Consider the following 21,266-nt stretch of genomic DNA (forward strand, 5'->3'; position numbering starts at 1 on the left):
ACCCCAGTTTGTACTGTTCGCCTGCTTTGTTTAGGCGTCATAAGTTACGACCTCACACCGATGGGACGCATGCAAAGGCCCAATATTCCATTGCTGTGCCAGTGGATCGTGGATGTGTAGAAAGCGATACCGGCCGACTTGGTGCATAAAAGCTGTAAAAAATGTGCCATCAGTAACAGCCTGGATGGTTCCGACGATGACTACCTTTTTGATAGTGACTAGTGATGAAGCTTCGGATGGGCAGCAGTGAGAACAGTGACAATTGAGAATCGGATAACCAGTGGCTTGGTGGTGGTCGTTTGAATAAATGTCCTGAAAATGAAATGATCACTGAGTGTGTAGTTGTATCTTTCTAGCGCTCTTTTTTTTTTTTTTTTTCAGGTAAACTTGCGGGTTATATGCGAGGCTTTTTTTTTTTTTTTCATTCGTGGAGTTCAAAGTTAGGTGTGCGGGTTGTACGCGAGTAAATACGGTAGCTGTATTGGCAGCAACCACGTCTACCCAAGCTGCAATAGGTACCCCCCAGTATCCTGTCATCTGGCATGCAGGTCATAGAAGCTTATGCAAAGGGTACTTGCTCATGTGCTAGGCTTGCAATAAGTGCGACATTAAATACAACAGTATTGCTAAAAACTGGTTGTAGGTTCGTATCCACCAAAGCACAAGGAAGTAAGCCAAGTATATGAAATGCACAGCACTAGAGATAAATTTTATCCACTTATGAATGCACGATATTGTCACGGAAGACAGAGTGACAGTTCGTGACATAATTCGGCAGCTAGCCAGCGCGATACACTTCAACGTCGTCAGCTTCTAGCGCCGCCTGAGAACCCACAAGATGTTGCAGGTTTTTATGCTTTTGCGCTGTGCAATGTCTTTCTTTGTGTCATGTGTTTCTCTGTTGCACACAGGCATGAGTTCGTAGCCTTCCTTGCACATGCTCTTGTCCGCACTCGCATGTGCTTGTGCCCACGTTCCCTTCCAGTGTGGTAGTTTGTGTGTGCAGTTCACTTGTCTCATGCGTGTACCAATGCTATTGTCCTTGTTCCTTGCAATCTGCCTGTCGTACCTCCCATGGAAGCGTGTTTCCATTTGCTAGCCGCCGCAGACAAGCCCAATGTTGCCCACGCCCGTTCCCGACTAGTGCAGTGTTGCCAAAACAGACGCTGCAGCCAAGTTCAGTGTTAACCCACACCCGTTCCCGACAAATGCACTGTTTCTTATGAATAAATTAATAAATAAAGTAACAACAGTTATTAAATTGTAATTTATGGATAAATTAATAAATTATTAACAAACAAATGAATACATAAATAAATAATGTAATAAACAAGGTACCTGCGTTATCGATAAGCACCACTAGCTGTCATCGAAAACAGTGGAAGCGAACAAAATATTCACCTTGAATTAAGCTTGTCCAAGCGGCACTCTGATGGTCACCGCAAGCGGCAGACATCATTGCTGTCACGGGTGCTTCGCACGCGCATTGGCGTGGCCAACATTGAGCTTGTCTGTAGCGGCTAGCAAACGGAAACACGCCCTCTGGAACACGTGTCACTGTTGGAAAGCAAATCAAATTGAAGGCAAATGTTTGCGCCAAGACGCCGATAACAGGAACTGATTGTAAGCAGACATGTTGTGCATATGCGAAATCATCACTAGATGCTTACTAGTGACATAACAAAGCCAGTGCATGGCTTTAGTTAGTAACATTGTGCATGCATGAGGTGAAAACACTGAACAACATGCATGTATTTTTGCAGTTGGCCAATCTAGGTGTAGCGTGGCTTATACATTTTTCTTTTTCCTTTTTACTGCTGCGCGTTTCGAGCTGCCTTTTGTATGCACTTCAAACAGGCAGCATTTCATCGTTCTGCTGGAAGCATCACTGATTCGCAACATTTAACGCAGTAATGTGCTGTGAAGGCTAAAGCAAAATATGGTGTGTTTCCGTGCACTTCTAGAAATGGATGCAGCGCCACCTCAAGTCTACCCCACAGCCCTGCGAAGAACGTTATTAATAAAGATCAGTCAAAATCAATGACCACCATGTCGGTTGCCACCGGTGTCGACGGGCCCGCAGCGTTGTGCATGGTTGGAAGTGCCTGCCTTTTCTGTCTGCACTGCTTGCTTGCTCACAAATGCTGCCAATAAACTGGCCTTTTTTTTTTTTTTCGCTCTACCTGTGCTTTCCTCTCTCTCTCTCTCTCTACTACTCTCTGTCTGCCTGCTTTTGTGGGCAGTCTCCCTGATTTGCTTTTTTCGGTGTTCAGTGCATGTCATGTGATCGCCGGCACTGCCCGAAGGCAAAGCAAAGCCCTGTCTGATCAGAGTAACCTGTCCATTTGTGATTCAGTGCAATGCCGTTCTGTGAGGTTTCATTGCTGCTAGGGTTAGCAGCAAACCATTTTTTGTTTGTTTGTTTGTTTGTTTGGGTTTGTGCCAGAGGGTATATGCGGGGGAGGGTAGAGGAGATCGCACATTGCGATTTTGCTGATAGATTCACAACCCACTGGCTACCTTGTCCTTGCATGCTGCTGCCAAATCGTGGCTGCATTTTCTTGTGAGCTTGTGGATGTTGGGGAATATCTGCTTCAACTTTGCTGTGTATCATTGGCACTGATAAAAGTTTTCAAAATGGCAGCATAGTCATATTGGTTGCTGTCATGGTGTGTAAAAGGAAATGTTAGGCTCTGTTTTGTTTTTATTCTTGGCTTCTTTTTTTTCACGCCTTTGAAGCGCCACTAAAGTTTGGCTTGGGTGGAAGGAAGGCTGGGGAGTTGCAATGTCATATGTCACCTAACCAGCGTTCACCTAAACATTTGGCTCTCTTTTTAACAGAAGGCAAAAAATGCTGGCTGTTTGAAAATGTAACGCTGCAGTGGAAGCACTCAAATTTGATTTGCTTTCTATTTCGCGCATTGGTTACCTGTCACGTCTTACAGTAGAATCTTGCTGATACAAATCTCACGGGACCACGAAAAATATTATATTAAGAACCAACACAATCCACTTGTTGAAGCACAGGAAATGTTTTCACAGAAGCCTGTTTCCGGCTGACGAGGTTTGTTTAGGGCCACTTGCCACCGTTCGTTAGGTGCGGTGTGTACGGTGCATTTGGTGATTGTGGAATTAGTAGTATGGGCCGCACGTAATCGCTTGGCGGTCTCTGTGCATGCTGAGCGACTGACTATTGCGGCGCCAGCAATGTGCGGGTTACTTGCTTGTGATATTGCAGCTCCCTCGTTCATGTCATCTGTTGGGGCAAGTTGAAGTGTTCGGAACACTCGAAATTTTGTCCACTGTTCACGGTTCATTTTGGACAGGTGCATTCTACTTCAACTGGATTTATGACAACCAGTGCTCAGGAAAGGGAAGCCATAATTGGAAGCTGCAGAGGGTGAGATGGAGGGGCCAGGATAGTGAATATGCCAGATAACGTAGCTGCGACTGGCAGAATGTAGGCACTGCTTATGATGTCGATATGAATTTATGCAATCTATTTCAGCTGAAGTCTTCTTGCATGCAAATGCAGCTGTCCCTAGGCAGTTCGGCTGCTGCAGATTTGTGCAACGCAAACTAATTTTCGCTTTGAGATGTGCCTAACAAGCAAAGTGTTCAGTGCTAGATTTTAATTTCGTGTGAACCTTTTTAATCTGTGATCATTAATTTTGCATGAATACCGCATTGGAAATAGTTGTTCTAATAGGTGGCTCTAAAATTGTTCTGTAAAAAAAATCTTATATTGTCATTTGCTTATATTTTGCTTAACTGAAAATGTTAAGTACAGTAAAAGCTCGTAAATTCGAACTCGAAGGGGACTGGAAAATTGTTCGAATTAAGCAAAGTTCGAATTATCGAATGGGCGCTAGAATGAGCGGTTATAGCACCCCACCGCGCGGGCAGAACCCGAAGCAGTCACATCTAGACTCATTATCACGAGCTAGGCGCTACTACACGTTTGTGGCGGGCATATTCTGAGAAGACTCGGTCTGTGCGCACGACGTCGTGATCTTGAACCGGAAAAGGTATGCGCACGATGCGACCTTGGTGCCCTCAGCGGCGGCGGCGGCACGTGCTCGACGAAGACTGTTCGGGTTCGACTGCCGGCTGTCGAGCCCATGCCCCCCACTCCAGCGCCAAACATGGCTCACAGACTGAGGTGGAGACTGCTTTCTCGTCGTAGTCACGTTACTCAAATCGGCGGCCGGACGGCGCGGCGTTGTATGCCGCTACCGCTGCCCACGCTGGCGGTATATACTGATCGATCGCAGGTGCGGTCAGCGCCGTGATGCTCGCCCGCTTCCTTGTGCTATGTTACCTTGTGCACATCCATTTTTCCTTTGCAAATATATTCGGCCGCAGTAGCAGCGGACTTACGAAAGCCGGATAAATGCATATTGAGTTTGGACCCACCGGTCACGGGAGTTTTGGTAATCAATTACGCCACACACTGCACTTTTACTTAATGAAAAGAAATAATTATTATTGTTCCTCCTGATAAATTGCCTGAAATTGTAGTTCTAATTTACCACTGTTTCCTCGCATACCTGGCTATGCTTTTTCATTGTGAACTACTAGAACTTATGTGACAGTCTTCAAAACTTAAAGTTGCACTTCACACGGCTCCACGATTCCAGGCAGGCAGCCACTTCGCCCAGCAGAGAATGTAGCACTGCTCGAAAAGCAGTTATAAGCTGCTGTCGTACAGTCTATGACTGCTGTTAATTGTGATAAGGAGCACCAGTCTAAGTTCGTGTGCCGCGCACGAGTCAGCCCGACGTCGATTAGGGTCGGGGTATTACTGCTGTAAGGGATGTCAGTTCTGATTCTGAGCAATACGGCACGAGCACGGCGTTGCGGCGGCCGAGCCGAACATTCTTCAGCTGTAAAAGGATGTCAGTTAATTCTGATTCATAGCAATACGGCACGAGCACGGAGTTGTGCTTTTCAGCGCAACTGCCATGAATCTCTCTGCCAGCAATTCGGGTACCCCCGTAAAAGCGGGAAAGAATTGTCACCGCACATCGCTTTATTTACAGACTGCAACGCCAGCAGCAGCTAACAACGCCAAGCCGAGCAGTACTCTAAACTTGTAACTGTTTTATAAAAAAAAGTCTTATATTTCATTTGACTTTTATTTCATTTAGTTATATTTTGCATAACTACAAATCTTAGTACCGCTTTTCTGCTAACCACTTTTTCATTGTTGACTCAAAGCTATAGGCTGCTATTTCTGGAACCGATTCGCCAACTGCTGAAGTACAGTCGACCACCAATTTTTCGGACCCTCTAGGGACTGTGAAAAGAACCGAAAAATCAGGCAGTCCGGAAAATCAATTTTTCCTGAAAAAATCACGAACTTATTGCCATTATGCTGGAAGAAGAAGTCAGTTCTGTTGCACACATTCTAAAGCTCCTAATGACTAAATTTCGCCACGCGACGTGTGCACAGATGGCAGGCGGCGACCGCTTTGACGAGCTCGGCCTGGCTGTGCTGCCCTCGGCATGTCGCCGATGAACGCACGGGTTGGGACAAAGTCTAAACGGGAAAGCAAACACGTTGCTGCGGGAACTGCATTGCGCCGGCAGTACGATGGGCCCAGAACGAGAACACGAAGATGGTGAAACAGTAAGAACCGAGGAACGGCCGAAGCAAGCGCTCCGTCGGCATTGGCCTCTTTTATTAGGCCTAGTGACTACAGCCAAAATTGGCATCGTATTCGGCGATATGCACTCTGCGGTGCCTTGCGTATAATGAGGGGCGTCTTGCCTGTCATTGAAACGTCAGTTATGTACGGTTTTACAATAGAAAAGTCAGGATTGCGGTGCGTTATGCTGCGAGTACACTGACCTCTCTTTAAAATGCACCACCATTTCCTCCCGTGTTCGCCATCTCCGTGAAGCCGTATGCCTCCCATGCGCTTCGCTGCTACCTCTTTCCGTATTCGAAATGAAAGACTCGGCATAGTTGAGTTCCGCGAACTCTGACTGCTTATAAAAAAGTTCGTGCTGCGGAAGATGTTCAAGAACCGTACGAATTCAAAACCACGCGAGCACAATGTGCCAACTCGCGCAAAATTTCAGTATCGCAAGAGGCCCCCTTTAATCTTGAATTTCATTTTATTTGATCAAGTTTTCGATCTCTCCTGCAGTTTGAAGTAATGAGGTTCCACTGTACACATTACATGGTGGCTTGGGCATTAATGGCGAGTGCGAACAAGGTCCGAAGAATCGAGCTGTCAGTTGTGGTGCGTCCGAAATTTCAGGCGCTGTTATACATTGGTCCTATGGGCCATGTCGCGGTGCCGCGAAAAATTCCGAATAATCAAGCATGTCCAAAAAATCAGGCGTCTGAATTTTCGGTCGTCGATTGCACACTTGCAACTGCAGCAAAAAGCTGTACCACCTTTGTCGTCAAATTCTGTTTCATGAAGAAACGGTGGATATGGTTTGAAGATTTTAGCACACCTTTAAAATCTGGAAGCATGTGGTAGACACATTTCTCGATCCGGGAGGGACGCAAGAAACGATTGCAGAGAATGAAATGCCTGTACGGCTTCATGGGTTGTTACCATGAAACTCTTCAGTCAGTTCATCATAACTGTCCACTTTATCACCATGGGCCTTCTGCGCACCCATAGTGGCCTCCACAATGTTCCCCACTGTTGACTGCGAGGAAATGAATACATCATCGACTGTGGCTTATTCCTAAACAGTCACTCCTGATGCTCCGTCGGTATGTGTATGGCACGTGTCAAGCAATTCTTGGATTGTCATGGCAGCATTCACAGCATCTCAGTCGTCGGCACTGTCGTTTGTGTTCATCAGTGCCGTGAGGTAAGGTAAACCTTGCCTTTTGCCAGCACGTGCTTGCGGGGGACAGCGGAAATCGTTTTCAATCTCTTAGGGAGTGTGTAATTGGGTGAGAGAAGTACTAGAAGTGAACACGGCCTACGGAGATTTAGCCTGGCAGACACTGGAATTCAGAAGTACTGGCAACGCGCATTCTCGCAAAGCCTCCTTTGCTGCTCATTGATCAATTGCACGCATTTATGCACGCAAGTGTGTTCCTTTGCTTGATCTCCACGGCGGCAGAGGATGTCACTGATGTTACAGTCCTGATTGAAGATGTGGCTTTCACCTGGTCGAAGAGAAAAAAAACCATGTTTCTGTGCATGCTGTCAATATGGGCTACTTATATTTTGTTGCGCTATGGGGTGGTGGTCTGCTTGAATTCGCCCATTGCTAGCATGAAATTATTGCCGAAGAAACCATCTTCATGTTTGTTATTAAATGATGGTTACATGGTCTGGAACGCCTAAACTTTTCTTTAAAGTTATAAATAGATTATTAGAATAGGAAACCAGTCAAGCCATGTTACCTCCTTCATTCAGGCAGGTAGGTCATTTCATAGTGAAGGCGTTTGTTGTAGAGGCATTTGACTGTTTCGAAGGTAGTTTGTTATGTGGCATGAATAACTGTCGAACTAATCGCTTTTTTTGAAAAACATTGCTGCGAATCAACGAAGATTTGTTGCATATGCTGCACTGTTAGCAACCATAGATTCTCAGCGGCTGCTTATGAAAGAAGATGAAGTTTGCACTGGGACATTCACCAGTTCAGAAGAGGAAGAAGAAGCCATGGCCTTTCCTCTGGCTTTTCTTTTCTACTCTGGCAGATACTTTTAAGTGGGGAAGCTGGTCTTAGAAAAATTTTATTAAATCACAATAACGAAATTTTCAAGAAACGTATTTTTGCCTGCAGGTTCCAAATGTGTGATTCAATTTTATGTAAAACAAGTACTTGTGCACTTATGTAGTAATGTTTCGTAACTTTTCGCCGAGAGCTTTCAATAAATTTTGCTGCAGGAAACTTGCTAGAACGCATGCCATTGGCTTGTCTTGACATAAGGCTATGCAATAAGGGCCAAATTATTATCTTGCCTATCATAGAAGCTGAGGTACAGGGTTTTGAAGTTGTCACTTCACAAACTGGAGGAAAAACTTATTTGTGATGATTTCAAAATTCTATAACTTGCATTCTACAACAGGCAGGATGGTAATTTTACCCTTATTGCATAGCTTGCTGTCAAGAGAAACCAGTGGCATGCAATCTCTAGCAAGTCCCCTGCAGCAGAATTTCTTTCAAACTCTCGGCAAAAAGTTACATAACATATTGCATAAGTGCACAAGGACTTGTTAAACATAAAATTAAATTACATATTTGGAATCAGCATGTAAAAATACATGCTATCTGAAGATTTTGTAATTGTGACTTCATTAATAATAATTCGTTTCTAAGACCCGCTTCCCCCCCCCTTAAATCCTCTTTGTACTTGCACTTAATAACATGCTGTGTACATGTTGCTATGTAACAACACGTAGGTGTCAGGTCAGCACTTAGAAGAGGTACCTGAAGCACATTCTCATCCTAAAGGAACGTGTGACTGCCCAATATTCCTGCCTGGCACGCAACATTAGCACGCACCTTGCCAAGTGCACCTGCCAGTATGGAGCCATTCATACATTGCCCCGTCTGACCACGTGTTGTCAGAAACGTTGTGGGGTAGGGTGTCTTGGCACACCTTAGTGGGAACATGTTGGGGGAGTGTAATAGCGGAACGCTCTGCTGCAGAACTTCCGGCCGTATCAGAAAGTGTTTGAATGATTGTTAAAGGGACATCGATGCTAACTTTGTCAGGTTTTCGTTCTTGGTAAATTGCAATATCCGGGCTTTCAATGATTCTTTTGATGTTTGTACAGCAGCAGAAGAGGCTCTCGCTGCTTAGAAACTTGAAATTTTAACAGTGCAGTGTTTTCTCCCGCCGCGCCTATTCGAACTTGCATAGTTGATGATTTCAAGAGTGGTGGGTTTGCTTGGTTTAATTTTTAACGTTTATCTTTTTTTTTCAGTTTTTTTTATTTTCAGTTACATCTGTGCTGCTGCTGACCCGAAAGACGCGGGCCGTGATGGTCGCTTTTTGATAGAAGTGAATTTCTAGATGCCGGCGTACTGTGCGGTGTCAGTGCTTGGTAAAGAACCTCAGGTGGTCGAAATTATCCAGAGCCCTCCACTGCGGCATCCCTCATATCCTGAGTTGCTCTGGGGTATTAAAGCCTATAAAAACGTAAACCATAAAATCGTTCAGCAAGAAATCTTTTGTGACGTCTTAGCAGTGTACTTGTGGGAATGGCCGATGGTAGCCATACCAGTCTTTTTATTTTTTGCCTTTTTCTACCTTGTAAGATCTTGTTTTTCTGTAAAAGTAGCTTTCTTTTTTCTTTTATTTTTTTTTGTAAATGGTAATTCATCAATCGGGCAACAGAGTCTGTCCTTGGTGTCTCTTTAACCTAGGCGGTCATGTGCACATGTGTTTTGAAGCCGCAGAATTATTGCGGCAGCCATATCTGAAACTGCACACAGTTTACCTTGGCTCTTGAGTGGCCATTTAGGCTCAGCAAGCCAACGCATGCTAGAAAGGCATGCTGAATCTTTTAATGCTCCAATCTGTGTCAAAACACGTTGCCTGTGCTTACAGCATTCCGAAGCATAGGTAAAGCGTTGTCGATCTTTTCGAGTGACAGCGTTACATCTGAAAGCAGCATGCATTGGCTTAGGTGCTAGAGACTGCTTGCTGCAAATCACATGCAGGGCTTAGCGAGCCGACAGCTGCCTGTCTGTTTTGTGGGAGAAATGCAGCAGAATTTATTGTGGCTACAGCACTTGAGTTTGCGGGTTGTGAGTGACTCAGGTGGCATTTACAGGATCCAGTTCCCGGTGCCACCCAGTACCCACCGGTTTCCCGATCGCAAGCTTTCTCCTGATCTGGTGCTTGACTCCTGTTTGACGAAATGCTTAGGGAATGGGGGTTCTTTGACCCTACATCGTTTCAGACTGAAAAAGACATATCAGCCGCGGTGCTCTTTGGGCAAACATTGCACTCCCAAAATCAAAATCATCTTCACAAGTTCATGGGTTCACTTCTAGGTCGGTGGCAGAAGAGGAAGGCACTGCGATATCAATACACAGTTGATGGACGCTGGTTGTGGTCAGTCAATCCAGAGCCAATCCACCATGGTGTGCCTGCCTCATAGCGTGGTGTGGCTTTGACACTTGAAACCTTATCGCTTCTTTCTGAGCCATCTGAAGAAGGGGGGAATTAGAACCAAATGCAAACTCTGCATTACACAGTGGTCTCTCCCTTTTTCTCTTTTACTGTGACAGCTGTTAAGGGCACGTTTCCTAGTTCCACTGTGTTGACGTAACTCGAGTGCAAGGGGAAATGGGACGGAGAGTCAAGCGGGTGGACTGCACCGCACAGATCGGTCAGCAGAGTGACATCACTGCGTTCTACCTGAGGAGTCGAACGGCCTTGGAACAAACAATGTTATGCTAACCATGCCAAATGGCTGTCACTGAATCTCTCGTTACTATGTGGTAACTGTCTTGTGAGTGTCTCTTTTTTGTGTGCACTATGCTTCAGCCAATAATCCCATGTCCCTGTTTCCGTGGCAACAGGTGACTGCCGTCATGTCTCCGTCTGAAGTGTGGTGCTGTCTGGTGGAATATGTGGAGCCCCTGACCAAGGCGCTCCAGGAGGCAGGTGAGGCGGCGCCCAAGTTCCGGAATCCGGTCCCCGGCGAGGCCTGTGTGGCGCGCCTGCCCTCGCCCAACAAGGACGAGGAGGGCGCTGGCGACGAGGTGCTGACGCCCTGGGCACGTGCTGTCGTCAGGTCGCGCCCGTCCCCGGCCAAGTTGGAGCTGTTTTTTGTTGACATGGGAGGCACCAGGGTGGTGCACCACACCGAGGTAGGTTCATGCGAGTGTATCGCCTTTATCCATACAACCATCCAGAGGTGTTTTGTCTTGCCTGTTTTTTTCCTTGTCATTTTTCACTGGATTTAGATCAGACTTGCACTGCTTATGTATTTCGGCATTCTGATTCCTAAAATTGTAATATTTTCCTTCCGGAAAAAATGACTTTTGTTATGTAATGAAAAAACACCTCTTAGTGCGTTTTCGCATTACTGCCATCACTTGCTCAAAATCTGTGTGTCTGGTGTCGTGTGATGCTGCCACCCACGAGAAGCCCATGCAGCACTGTAACGTAACAGTGATGGCAAAATACAATTTAGAGCCATAACAGAAAGGCAGTCATTTTAGCAGCAAAAATGTACAACCAGTAATGCTAGTGCAGATTTGTTGCATCACATCGTATGATATTGCCTGTGTATTTTTATCCGAAGGAACCCTTGCTATTTAGCTACAGACCTATCATTTAGTAGTACTTATGCAGAAGTGATGGCATCCAAGGTGTTCAATAAGCCTTAAGGGGGGACACTGGTCTTTACTAATTTTACTGAAATTTGTGGCAGGAAGGCCAGCCAGAACTGCGTGTGTTTCTTCTCAATGCAACTATGCATTCTAGAGACAGGAAAGTTGATGAGCTATACCTCACTGCGATTTTGTAGCAGCTGACATGAATGACCGTCAGCTTTGTGGCAATGCTGTGGCGTAAAGCCCCTGGTGATTTTTTACTCGAGTTTTATTAGAAACGATACTGTTGAGTGTTAGGTGCACTCATTGGTCAGTAAATTTCTTGCTCAAAAGCCTTCACTTCTGCCACAGATGAAGGGGTGCCCACATTTGGTTTTGATCAACTCTGGGGCTCTTGCGGTGATCCATCTATGAAAGTACGGTGAAGCAGAAATTGTAAACTAACTGCTGGATGGTTATCTGGCTGCCTGCCATCAACTTTTTTTTTTTCCCCTCCTTTCAAGGTCAAGCAAATCCCAGCTGAGTTGACTACGCAGCCAGGCTGTGCATTCCAGTGTGTCCTGAGTTGCAACTTTCCTGTCGACCCTGTCCAACTGTCAGCCAAGATATTGTACAAAGATCTAGTCTTGCAGGTGAGCAGTGTGTTGTGTCCCTGACTACGTGTGTGTGTGCCACAAGTTTTCAGTTATTAGTTAAGGGAGACACTGGTACTTATTTATTTGTTTTTTTTTTTATCTCAATACCCTAAAGGCCCAATACGGGCGTTACATAGGGGGGGATTCATCAAAGAAAACTTGACAAATATAACACACAGCATATAAACGGCTGAAGACAGAAATAAACAAGTTAAGAAGCCAGGTTAAAGTTAATAGGAGGGGGGAGGTGGGGAAATGGATAGGAATAGGTACTGAAAAAATGCACTTGTAGCAAATCTCACAAAACAAAACAAAAATCGCACCTTCAGAAGTTACAAAACATGGCATCTAACATTTCATGGAACGTTACGGCCGACACGCACACACTGAAGCAAACGAGAGAGAAAAACGCACATCATTCTACATTGGAATTTTCTAAGTATGACCAAAGAGCTGTTCGAAATGATGATATTGCAGCGATAGCCGCAATGCTAGAAGGAAGCGAATTCCACTCTTCAATAGCTAGTACCAAAGGTGAGTATTTGTGTCGTTCTGTCCGAGCGAAAATGGGTTTAGTCATCTTCATATGCTCTACACGAGCCGATGTGTGCGGTGCCGGGAGAAGATGTGAACTTGCAATTGGTGTGTTGCTGTGGTAGAGAGTATGGAAAAAAGATAAATGGCTGAATTTTCTGCGCATGACCAGAGGCGGGAGATGGAGCGATATTTTCAGTGCTGTTACACTTTGATACCGAGAGTAGTGGGAAAGGATGATTGAGACCGAAAAAGGGCCCAAAAATCGATTTCCTTATTTTGGAATCTGCAGCTATTCCTCACCAACTCTACCAATTTTTTTCCTTGGGAAATTAGTATTTTGATTAAATTATTAGATTTCACTGGCGCATAAGATTTAACACTTTCGTGACCGCGGGAAAATCGGTAGTTTTCGTGTAGTCTGGTAATTATTTTTTTCCTGCCACAGAAAGTAATTCATGTTGAAGTGTATGGTATCAAATTGTAGAAGAAGAAATTATCTTTCCAATGGTATTGGTTTCAAACAACATATTTAATAGTGACAGTAAGAAAAAATTATGAAAGCAAAAGAATCGCAACAAGAACGAAAAAATCGATAAAAACATCAATGCTGCTTTGCACAAAAAAAATATTTCAAAAAAATCAAAATATACATTTTCAACAAAAGAGCCATATGAAATCAGCCTGCAAATATTAGCTCTGTATCTGCAAAAGCTGTTCAGGTACACAGGGAAACATTAGACCTAGTGTCTATCGTGCCACCGTGCAAAGCAGTTCCTCGATGAAGTGAAACAAAGGTTGGCTGCACATGTTTCACAGAAAACATTTGTTTTCTGCTCAACTTTCCTTTCATCGTAACACAATTTACAGTTTCTATATCTTTCCATTTTTTGTGGATGATGCTGTTGCACTTGAGGTGCACTCCGAGAGGGAACAACAGGCGCGACTGGGGGGTCCGCAAGATGTGGCTCATCACATCCCAGAAGTTGGTCGATAAGTTCTAGCCTGAAGGCAAACTGGTCGAAGTGCAAACTTCTCGATAGTTCTGGGATTTTTGGATGCTCCCGACGATGCTCGTCAAACATTATAAAGCTATTTACTACAGCTATATCGACACAGTGGAAGAAGAGTGTCTTCCACCAACGCACTGACTTCATAAGAACATTGTAGGACCCGATGAGCTGGTCGGATTTGTCCACTCCAAGCATGCCCACATTGTAGTTCTTGATCAGCACCGGCTTCTTCACGGACACTTCTGTCCACGTATTCCCGACTTTCTTTCTTCGCTTTGCAAGGACGAATTTGTTCGCTGTGTCCGCGGTAGACATCATATTCACAACTCGCCGGTCTTTCCATTGCAGGTACAAAACATCCTGCTCCCTCAGCCATCGAACGTCCCCTCTTTTCGCCTTCTTTTCCCACTGTGTGTCTTTGAGTTCACTTGGAAAGCCACGCCGATCTTTCCGCGTTGTCCCACACGCAAGTGTCTTGCGCTCCAGTAAATGAACAAACAAAGATGTAGAAGTGTAGAAATTGTCCAAAAAAATTATGTAACCCTGATCTAGATAATTTTCGCACAGCCGTGTCACAACATCGAATGCCAAACCTCGCACGCTAGGTTCTTCGCGCTTTCCCGTATAGACGCTGAACTGAACAGTGTACCCCGTTTCCGAATCTGCCAAAACCCATAATTTGTAACCCCATTTGATCACTTTATCTCTCATGTACTGGCGAATTCCGGACCGACCTTTCGATTTCACCATCCTCTCATCGACGGAGAGGTTCCGACGCGGTTGAAAAAATAGCGCGGAAGAATCGTTGACGTGCTGAAGCAGAGAGGATATGCGGTGAAGCTTGCCATGGGATGCGACGGTCGTCTTCTCTGGATCAGACACACTCAGGAATGCAAGTAACGCCTTGAACCGTTTCCTTGACATCACTGTAGGCGGAAGAAGACCTGAGAATAATCTTCGTGTGCTCCAATAACAATGCAAACGTGGGACTTGCACAATTCCCATGTATATGAGAAGTCCGATGAACTTCAGCATCTCCTCTTGAGTAACTTCCTTCCAGGATCCATCTCTCTCGCTGTACGTGGGCTTGTCGAAAATATGCATCCACGCATACTTGTTTGTGTTCTCGCATATCTCCCTGATGATTTCGGCGGTGAAAAAGAGCAGGAAGAAATCGACAGCTCTTACGAACCGCCGCGCAGCACTCCGGAGCGCGATTCCAAGGTCCACTCCCGGCGGTCTTCGTGGACAAAACTCAACTCTCTGCGCGGCCGACGGCATATGGTCCCTTCCGAACGATGTTGACACCCTGCAGATAAGAACTCTGACCCTTTAGAACACACCGGAAATCCTTACGACGCGATAACACAGTCCGATAAGAAAGCAAAACTCACCGGCGGATGCCTGTCGATGTTCTGGGGCAGTTTGCGGCACTTTCGCCGTCCGTACTAAAGTCCGACGAATCGAAGTCATCTTCAGAGTCTGTGGTGCTACGATCATCCGCAAATTCGAGCCCAGATGCGTCGGAATCCGTTGAAACTCGCCGTTTCCGTGGAGCGGACGCGCGCGACGTAGATGCCATCTCGGAAACAACGAGCGCTCGTCATCCCGTTTATGCAGGCGCTTAAAAATCCCCGCGCGGCGGAAAAGAGAAACACAACTCCGAAACTTATAAAATAGTCTCTCTTTAACCCGCTCGATGGCGTTAGCTGTCCATAACGCTCAGATAGGCGCCAAAATTCAAACTTCTACCATCGATAACATACTGTCGACGGGAATAGGCGCGGTCACGAAAGTGTTAACGGCATAAAAATTTTGGATACCTGCCTGTGTTATTATGTTGATGGCTCGGCATATAAGACTTGTAGAGGCGTCATTTTGTTTGCTAGCTGAAGCTGATGTCTGCAATAAACGAAGCACAGTTCTTCGATTGTGCTTCAAGAATTTATTATTTTGCAAAGTTTATCAGTGCATGATATTCACGTTTTGGAATGTTGCTATTCTAAATGCAGTAAAATTGCTAGTAAGGGTGAAATGGAAAAAAATGCTGTGATTATTGCACTCTGTACTCATTAGACGATAGCCATCCATTAAAAATTTTCATTGAGCCATTTTTTTCTACTGAGGTACTAATCAGTTACTAATTAATGTTAATTATCTTGGGGCTTAATCATTATTGGAAAATCAGTTACAGAATTGAAATCATCGTAAAAATAAGGAGCAAAGTAATATAGTTTAATTGGGATTGGACTACAGATAAGGAAAGTAGGTCTAAGACTAGTTTCCCCCCTTATGAGTGGGGATTTGGTGATGGTGATTCACCTTTACAAGTGCAGCTCTTCAGAGGTGCAGCTGTTCACTGGTGCAACTTTTCAGGCTTGCTCTTCAAATCCTTGCAGCTTGAACAGCAGCTTGAGCCTGCCAAGGTGATTGGGTCGCTGTTTGACACCTCTGGAGAAGACGAAGTGAACGTGCTGGACAGTTTCGCCCCACCTCCACCTCCACCACCATGTGCGGAGCCTCCCGTTTTTGAGGTCGAACCGGTGCAGGACACCGAACCCGCAGTCGAAGCTGAGGCGGCTGAAGCTGACACTGCTCCGCCCGCTGTCGAGCCTGAAGTTGCAGTGCCTGAGGTAACTGCAGGGAACCCACAGGTAGCTGCAGTGGAGCCTGAGGCAGCTGTGGTGAAGCCTGAAGAAACTGCGGCAAAACCTTTGCCACCACCAGCGAGAACATCGCCCCCTTGGAGGTCAACTCAGCCCCACTTCATTCGGGGTGAGCACAGCGATGATCACGATGGCAGTGCTAATGAAGATGTAAATGGAGGCCGTGATGAGATCACTTCTTGTGATCAAGTTCAGAGTAGTGACGACAGCTATCATAATAAACGCGGTGGCATTGATGACCATGTCAGTGGGGACGTTAAAGTCGATGATGACCCCACTTGCAGTGACAGTAGTGGTAATGGTGACCATATTGGTGACGATGGCACTGGAAGTGATGATCACGTTGTCAGTGATGACTGTGATAACGGTACCGCTGAGAGTCCTAAAAGTACCTTTGAGGACGGAAGCACTAGTGGCAATGATGCAACTGGTGATGATGGTGCCAGACCGCGCGAGGAGTGATGGTGTAGCTGGCTACACCTGCTACGTTAGCTATGCAAAGTAGAAAGGCATATAACCGTTCAGCATGCCCAGGTTACTGACAGTGAAATGGAATGGTGAAGGTGGTGCTGGAATGTAGCTGGGACTAAGCTTGCCGCAGTAATTGAAGCATTTGTCAGATGTGCATATGTTGCTTTGGCTGCGCTGTGGCTGCCAGGAGCACTGTAATTTTAACGGGAAAATTCATGATCTGTGTGAAGTGAGACAGGCATACTTTTTCTATGCATCGTAGCACAAGCACATTCCATCACTTGCTTTTCCGAGTGAGCTGTATTCTAATTTGCTGGCCATTTGTGTGTTGACTGCTTGCTTAGAACTTGGGCTTTCACACTGCCACTGTTGCACTGGTTGCTGGTTTGTTTCCAGGGCTTCATCATTGCCTTCAGCGGTGCATGTCGCTCTTTCATGCTGCATGTTCAAGCATTGGATTGTGGGTTCATTTTGCCTTGGTGTAGTGGCCATTGCTGCTTGCTGCACGCTTGCTGTGGTGGTTCAGCTGTCTGAATGTGCTTTTCTCTCCCCCCCCCCTTTCTTCCTGTGTGGGGTGACCCTGCCCCCCCCCCCCCCAAACTTCTCACGACACAGGCCCGATTGTCCCATGCTACCCACCGCTTTCAAAAATCTCTGGCAAGATGCTGGCAATGGTGATGCATGTGGAAGACCTTTCCTGCTTCTACCTCATGCCCAAGGACCAGGAGTCTGTAATGGATGGCCTCTCTGAGCGGCTCCAAACACACTATGATGAAACTCCTGAGCCGGTCGTGGAGCCGCTGCCAAGGCTGCCCTGTGTAGCTCTCTACCCAAACGACAACACCTGGTACCGGGCCAAAGTGGTCCCAGATGGCTCGTGCGTGCAGTTCATTGACTATGGCAATGTTGACTTCGTGCCTGAAATTCGAGCCATTGCCGCGGAGTTTCTGGAAGTGCCACCGTTTTGCTACAAGTGCAAGCTGGACGGCGCAAAGGACCTGGCTGACTCCTCTGGCGTGGTTGAAGCGTTCGCACGTATGGTATGTGATAAACCAGTGGAGGTTGAAGTTGTGACCTGGGGCCCCGAAGTCGCCGTGAAGCTCAGCGTAGATGGAGAAGATGTCGGCATGGCACTCCAGAAGTTCGTCTCGGCCGAAACTCATACTTTTGAAAGCAAGGAAACTGCAGAAATGAAAGCACCTTCAGCGATGGCAGTGAGTCGTGAAGCTGGTGTTGTGAGCCATGTCGATGCCCTGAACTCGTTCTATGTCCAGTTCTCAAACAGGCTGGGTGACCTTGATGTGTTGGGAGACAAGTTGCAAGAGGAAATGGCTTCCGGAAGTGCCGCAGCTGTTGAGGCACCCGACAGCAACACCCTTTATGCTGCTCTTTACACAGAGGACGGCCTGTGGTACAGAGCTAGGGTGGAAGGCCCCGGTGAAGGTGGCAGTGGCCTTAGGGTGCGTTTTGTGGACTATGGAAATATGCAGACAGTGGAGTCTGTGGTGCCTCTGGGCTCTGAAGACCTGCAGGTTGAACCATTCTGTGTTGAGTGTCAGCTTGCTGGTATTAATGCCATCGACAACACAAGCGCACTTGTGAAATTCAAAGAGCTCGCCCTTGAATCTGATGTGTTTGTTGAAACAGTGGTGCCAGGGAAGCCATTGGCGGTTCGGCTCTTCACTGCAGATGGGACTGACCTGTTGTCCCAGTTGCCGCTGCCAAAGAGATACAGCACCACCCAGGTCCCACTTCATCAGAAAGTGGTTGTCCAGATCAGTCACGTTGAATCAGCGACCGATTTCTATGTGAACCTCGGCGACAGTTTTGATTCTATGGAGATTCTGGCACAGCAGCTCTTAGAAGTGCCTCAGAGTGATGACATGCCGGTGGATACTTCTTTGCCGTGCATGGTCTATTGGACTGATGAGCTTCCATACAGGATCACAGTCTTGAAAGACAAAGTTGAAGACGCAGTTGAAGGTCCAGCCCGGGCTCTAGTCAAGTTCGTGGACTATGGAAACACTGACACCGTGGTCCGATCCAATATTCGCCCATTGCCAGATGAACTCGTAGATGTTCCAATGTTTGCCATAAATTGCACGCTTGACGACCCTGAAGGCAAGTTGGGCGATGAAGCCATGGAGAAGCTTCAGCTGCTGGCTTTGAGTGAACCAACTACTTCTCTCTTGGCTGAGTTTTTGGGACAGAGGGATGGCCGCTACGTTGTCCGCCTCCTGGACATGGGCATCGACGTCCTGGAAAGGCTGCTGCAGGGAGCTGCACAGGATGCTTCCAGGGAATATGCGACCACTATTGTCAGCAGTGAAGTTCAGAATGGGTCTGTTCTCGTAGCATCTTCCGAGACTTCCAAGGCCCCTTCTGAGGTTACTGACATTGATGGGGCCAGCAGCCTAAACACCGAATGCATTGACGAAGGCGGTGACTTCAACAGCATAGCACTTGCTGCAGATGTCACTAACTGCAATGTCATGGAGGACTCTGCTGTTGAGGATGATGCAGAAGCCGAAAGGGAGATTCAAGCGATAAAGGAGGACGGACTAGACCAAGATGAGGACTCTGCCGTTGAGGATGATGCAGAAGCCGAAAGGGAGATTCAAGCGATAAGGGAGGACGGACTAGACCAAGATGAAGAACCTGCCGTTGAGGATGATGCAGAAGCCGAAAGGGAGATTCAAGCGATAAGGGAGGACGGACTAGACCAAGATGAAGAACCTGCTCATCTGGCTGAGGCTTTAAGGGATGAAGTAGAGGCCATTAAACCTGACGTGAAAGTGGAACAGTCGGAACTGGAAGAGAGGACAACAGAAGTGCCAAGCAGTGCCGTAGATTTGGAGGATGTGGTGAGAAACAAAGCTGAGCATGAGAAAAGTGATGGCAGTGACAAGGATCAGGTAGCATTTGCCGAAGAGGAGGTTGTGCCGAAAGATTCTGAAGGGCTCAGTGATAACCTGCCAGCAGTGACAGAAGCCGACGCACTCCCTGAAGAACAAGAAGACTATGCAACAAATCTGGTGGTGGTGTCTGAGGACAGTGTGCTTTTGAAAGAAACTGAGGACAAGGCAGCGTACCTCTCAGCAGAGTCCAAAAATGATGTGCTTCCTGAAGAACCTGGATTTGATGAGGTTAATTTTTCAGAGCCAACAGAAGAACACACCCTGTCAGAAGAGGTTTATGAGGCAGCTGTATATGAAGACTCTGTGTGGGATGACGATGTAAACAATGGTGATGCTGATGCACCTTTGGAGGACACAGCTAACGTTGCAACGGCTGAAGGTGCCATTTCCAGCACTGAGACTCAGCATGTGGCTGCCTCTACAGAAGTCACTGCAGAAAGTGCAGGAGTTGAAAAAGATGCCCAAAAGCCCGTGGATGAGACATCTGGCCATGGACCATCGGAAGCCAAGTCTCTTGCTGGTCAAACGGACTCCAGCTTGGCCAGCAGTCATGTCCCAGCAACTTCATCAGGTGGCCCGTGTGCCACGCCAGCTGTCAGCGAGGACACAACTACACAAGAGCAGCAAGCTGCCGGCACCACTGGAGATGATGGGGCGCCGCCAAAGTCCAGCTCTTCAACTCCCGAAGCTGGCGACGCACCTTCCTTGACGGAGCGAGAGGGAGCCGACGACAACTCTGCGATGGGTGCAGTCGCCACCTCCGACTTCGGAGCAGGCGGGGACGCGGAGCCTGCCACGGCATCCCATAGCACTGTAAAAGAATCAAGCCCCGCCGCTTCGCTTCGCCGCTCAGTCGGAAGGATGAGCCTAGACGACCGCCCTATCCCCGGCGTCTGCCTCAACGCAGAGCTACTGGGAGCCCCAAGCGACACGTGAGACCGAGGACGAAGGTGTAAGCGCCACCTGTGCAGCTGCTTCTCCTGGCAGTTTGGGAAAGTGCCTGCCGAGAGTGCAACCATAGTTCCTTTTTTTTTTGTTGTGGCACTTCCTCTCTTCTGCTGTATAATATGGCTGCATTGCTTTGCATTCTCAAAGGCAGTATCCTAGGTCATTTGACTGGTGAGCTGTCAGACAAGCACATTTAAACAGATTATTCGTTCAGATCTTTTTTTGTTACTTCCGTTCATGTCTTTTATTTGTAAACTTCTCTCAACTGCATTTTATTGTTGACCAAGGTGTGCATCCTTGGTCTCTGTTCTTGTTATTTTAATGCGTAAGATATATAATATGTGATGTTTGGTTCGCAAGAGTTTGAAAAATAAAGGATATTTTCACAAAGCCATTTGGTGGTTTCCTTTATCTTGTGTGAGAAGCCTTTCACGGGGGACAACAAGCGAGGGACGCCCTTGTGAGGCATTTGTCAGTGGTTTATTTTGAGGACTACAAGATGACATGGTACTCAAGTCTGCGGTAAACTCATTAATCATTAGGGGCACTTGCATGTTGAGGGAGGAGCTTATGCGTCTGTAGTGCAAATTTTGTGACTTTCAAACGTTTGCCTTTGTGGTGGAGCATTAGTTTAGGCAAGGAGGAGGAGACAGAAAAAATACTCATATTCTGGGAGTGTCATCTAACAGGACGTGTTGAAGTTTTGTCTGCGCTAGTTCACCTCTTTCACATAGCTACCCTGCGGTTGCACGCCTATTCACTGCACTCTCCCAAGCTTCATAGATTTCATACATCTGCCAG

At 46.6% G+C, this 21,266-nt stretch overlaps 1 protein-coding gene across 1 annotated transcript in view; it reads left to right on the forward strand.

Annotated features, from left to right (window-relative positions):
• LOC144107978 (uncharacterized) overlaps nt 1–20,859 on the forward strand; it is a 63,303-nt gene extending 42,444 nt beyond the window's left edge. The window contains exons 8-11 of the mRNA XM_077641235.1: nt 10,522–10,812; nt 11,784–11,912; nt 15,862–16,237; nt 17,215–20,859. Coding sequence (XP_077497361.1) covers nt 10,522–10,812; nt 11,784–11,912; nt 15,862–16,237; nt 17,215–20,453 — 4,035 coding nt within the window. The 3' untranslated portion in view covers nt 20,454–20,859. The remainder of the gene's footprint in view (nt 1–10,521; nt 10,813–11,783; nt 11,913–15,861; nt 16,238–17,214) is intronic.
• The last annotated feature ends 407 nt before the right edge of the window (nt 20,860–21,266 follow it).

Source organism: Amblyomma americanum, chromosome 10 (assembly GCF_052857255.1).
Source record: "Amblyomma americanum isolate KBUSLIRL-KWMA chromosome 10, ASM5285725v1, whole genome shotgun sequence".
NCBI classification, from domain to species: domain Eukaryota; kingdom Metazoa; phylum Arthropoda; class Arachnida; order Ixodida; family Ixodidae; genus Amblyomma; species Amblyomma americanum.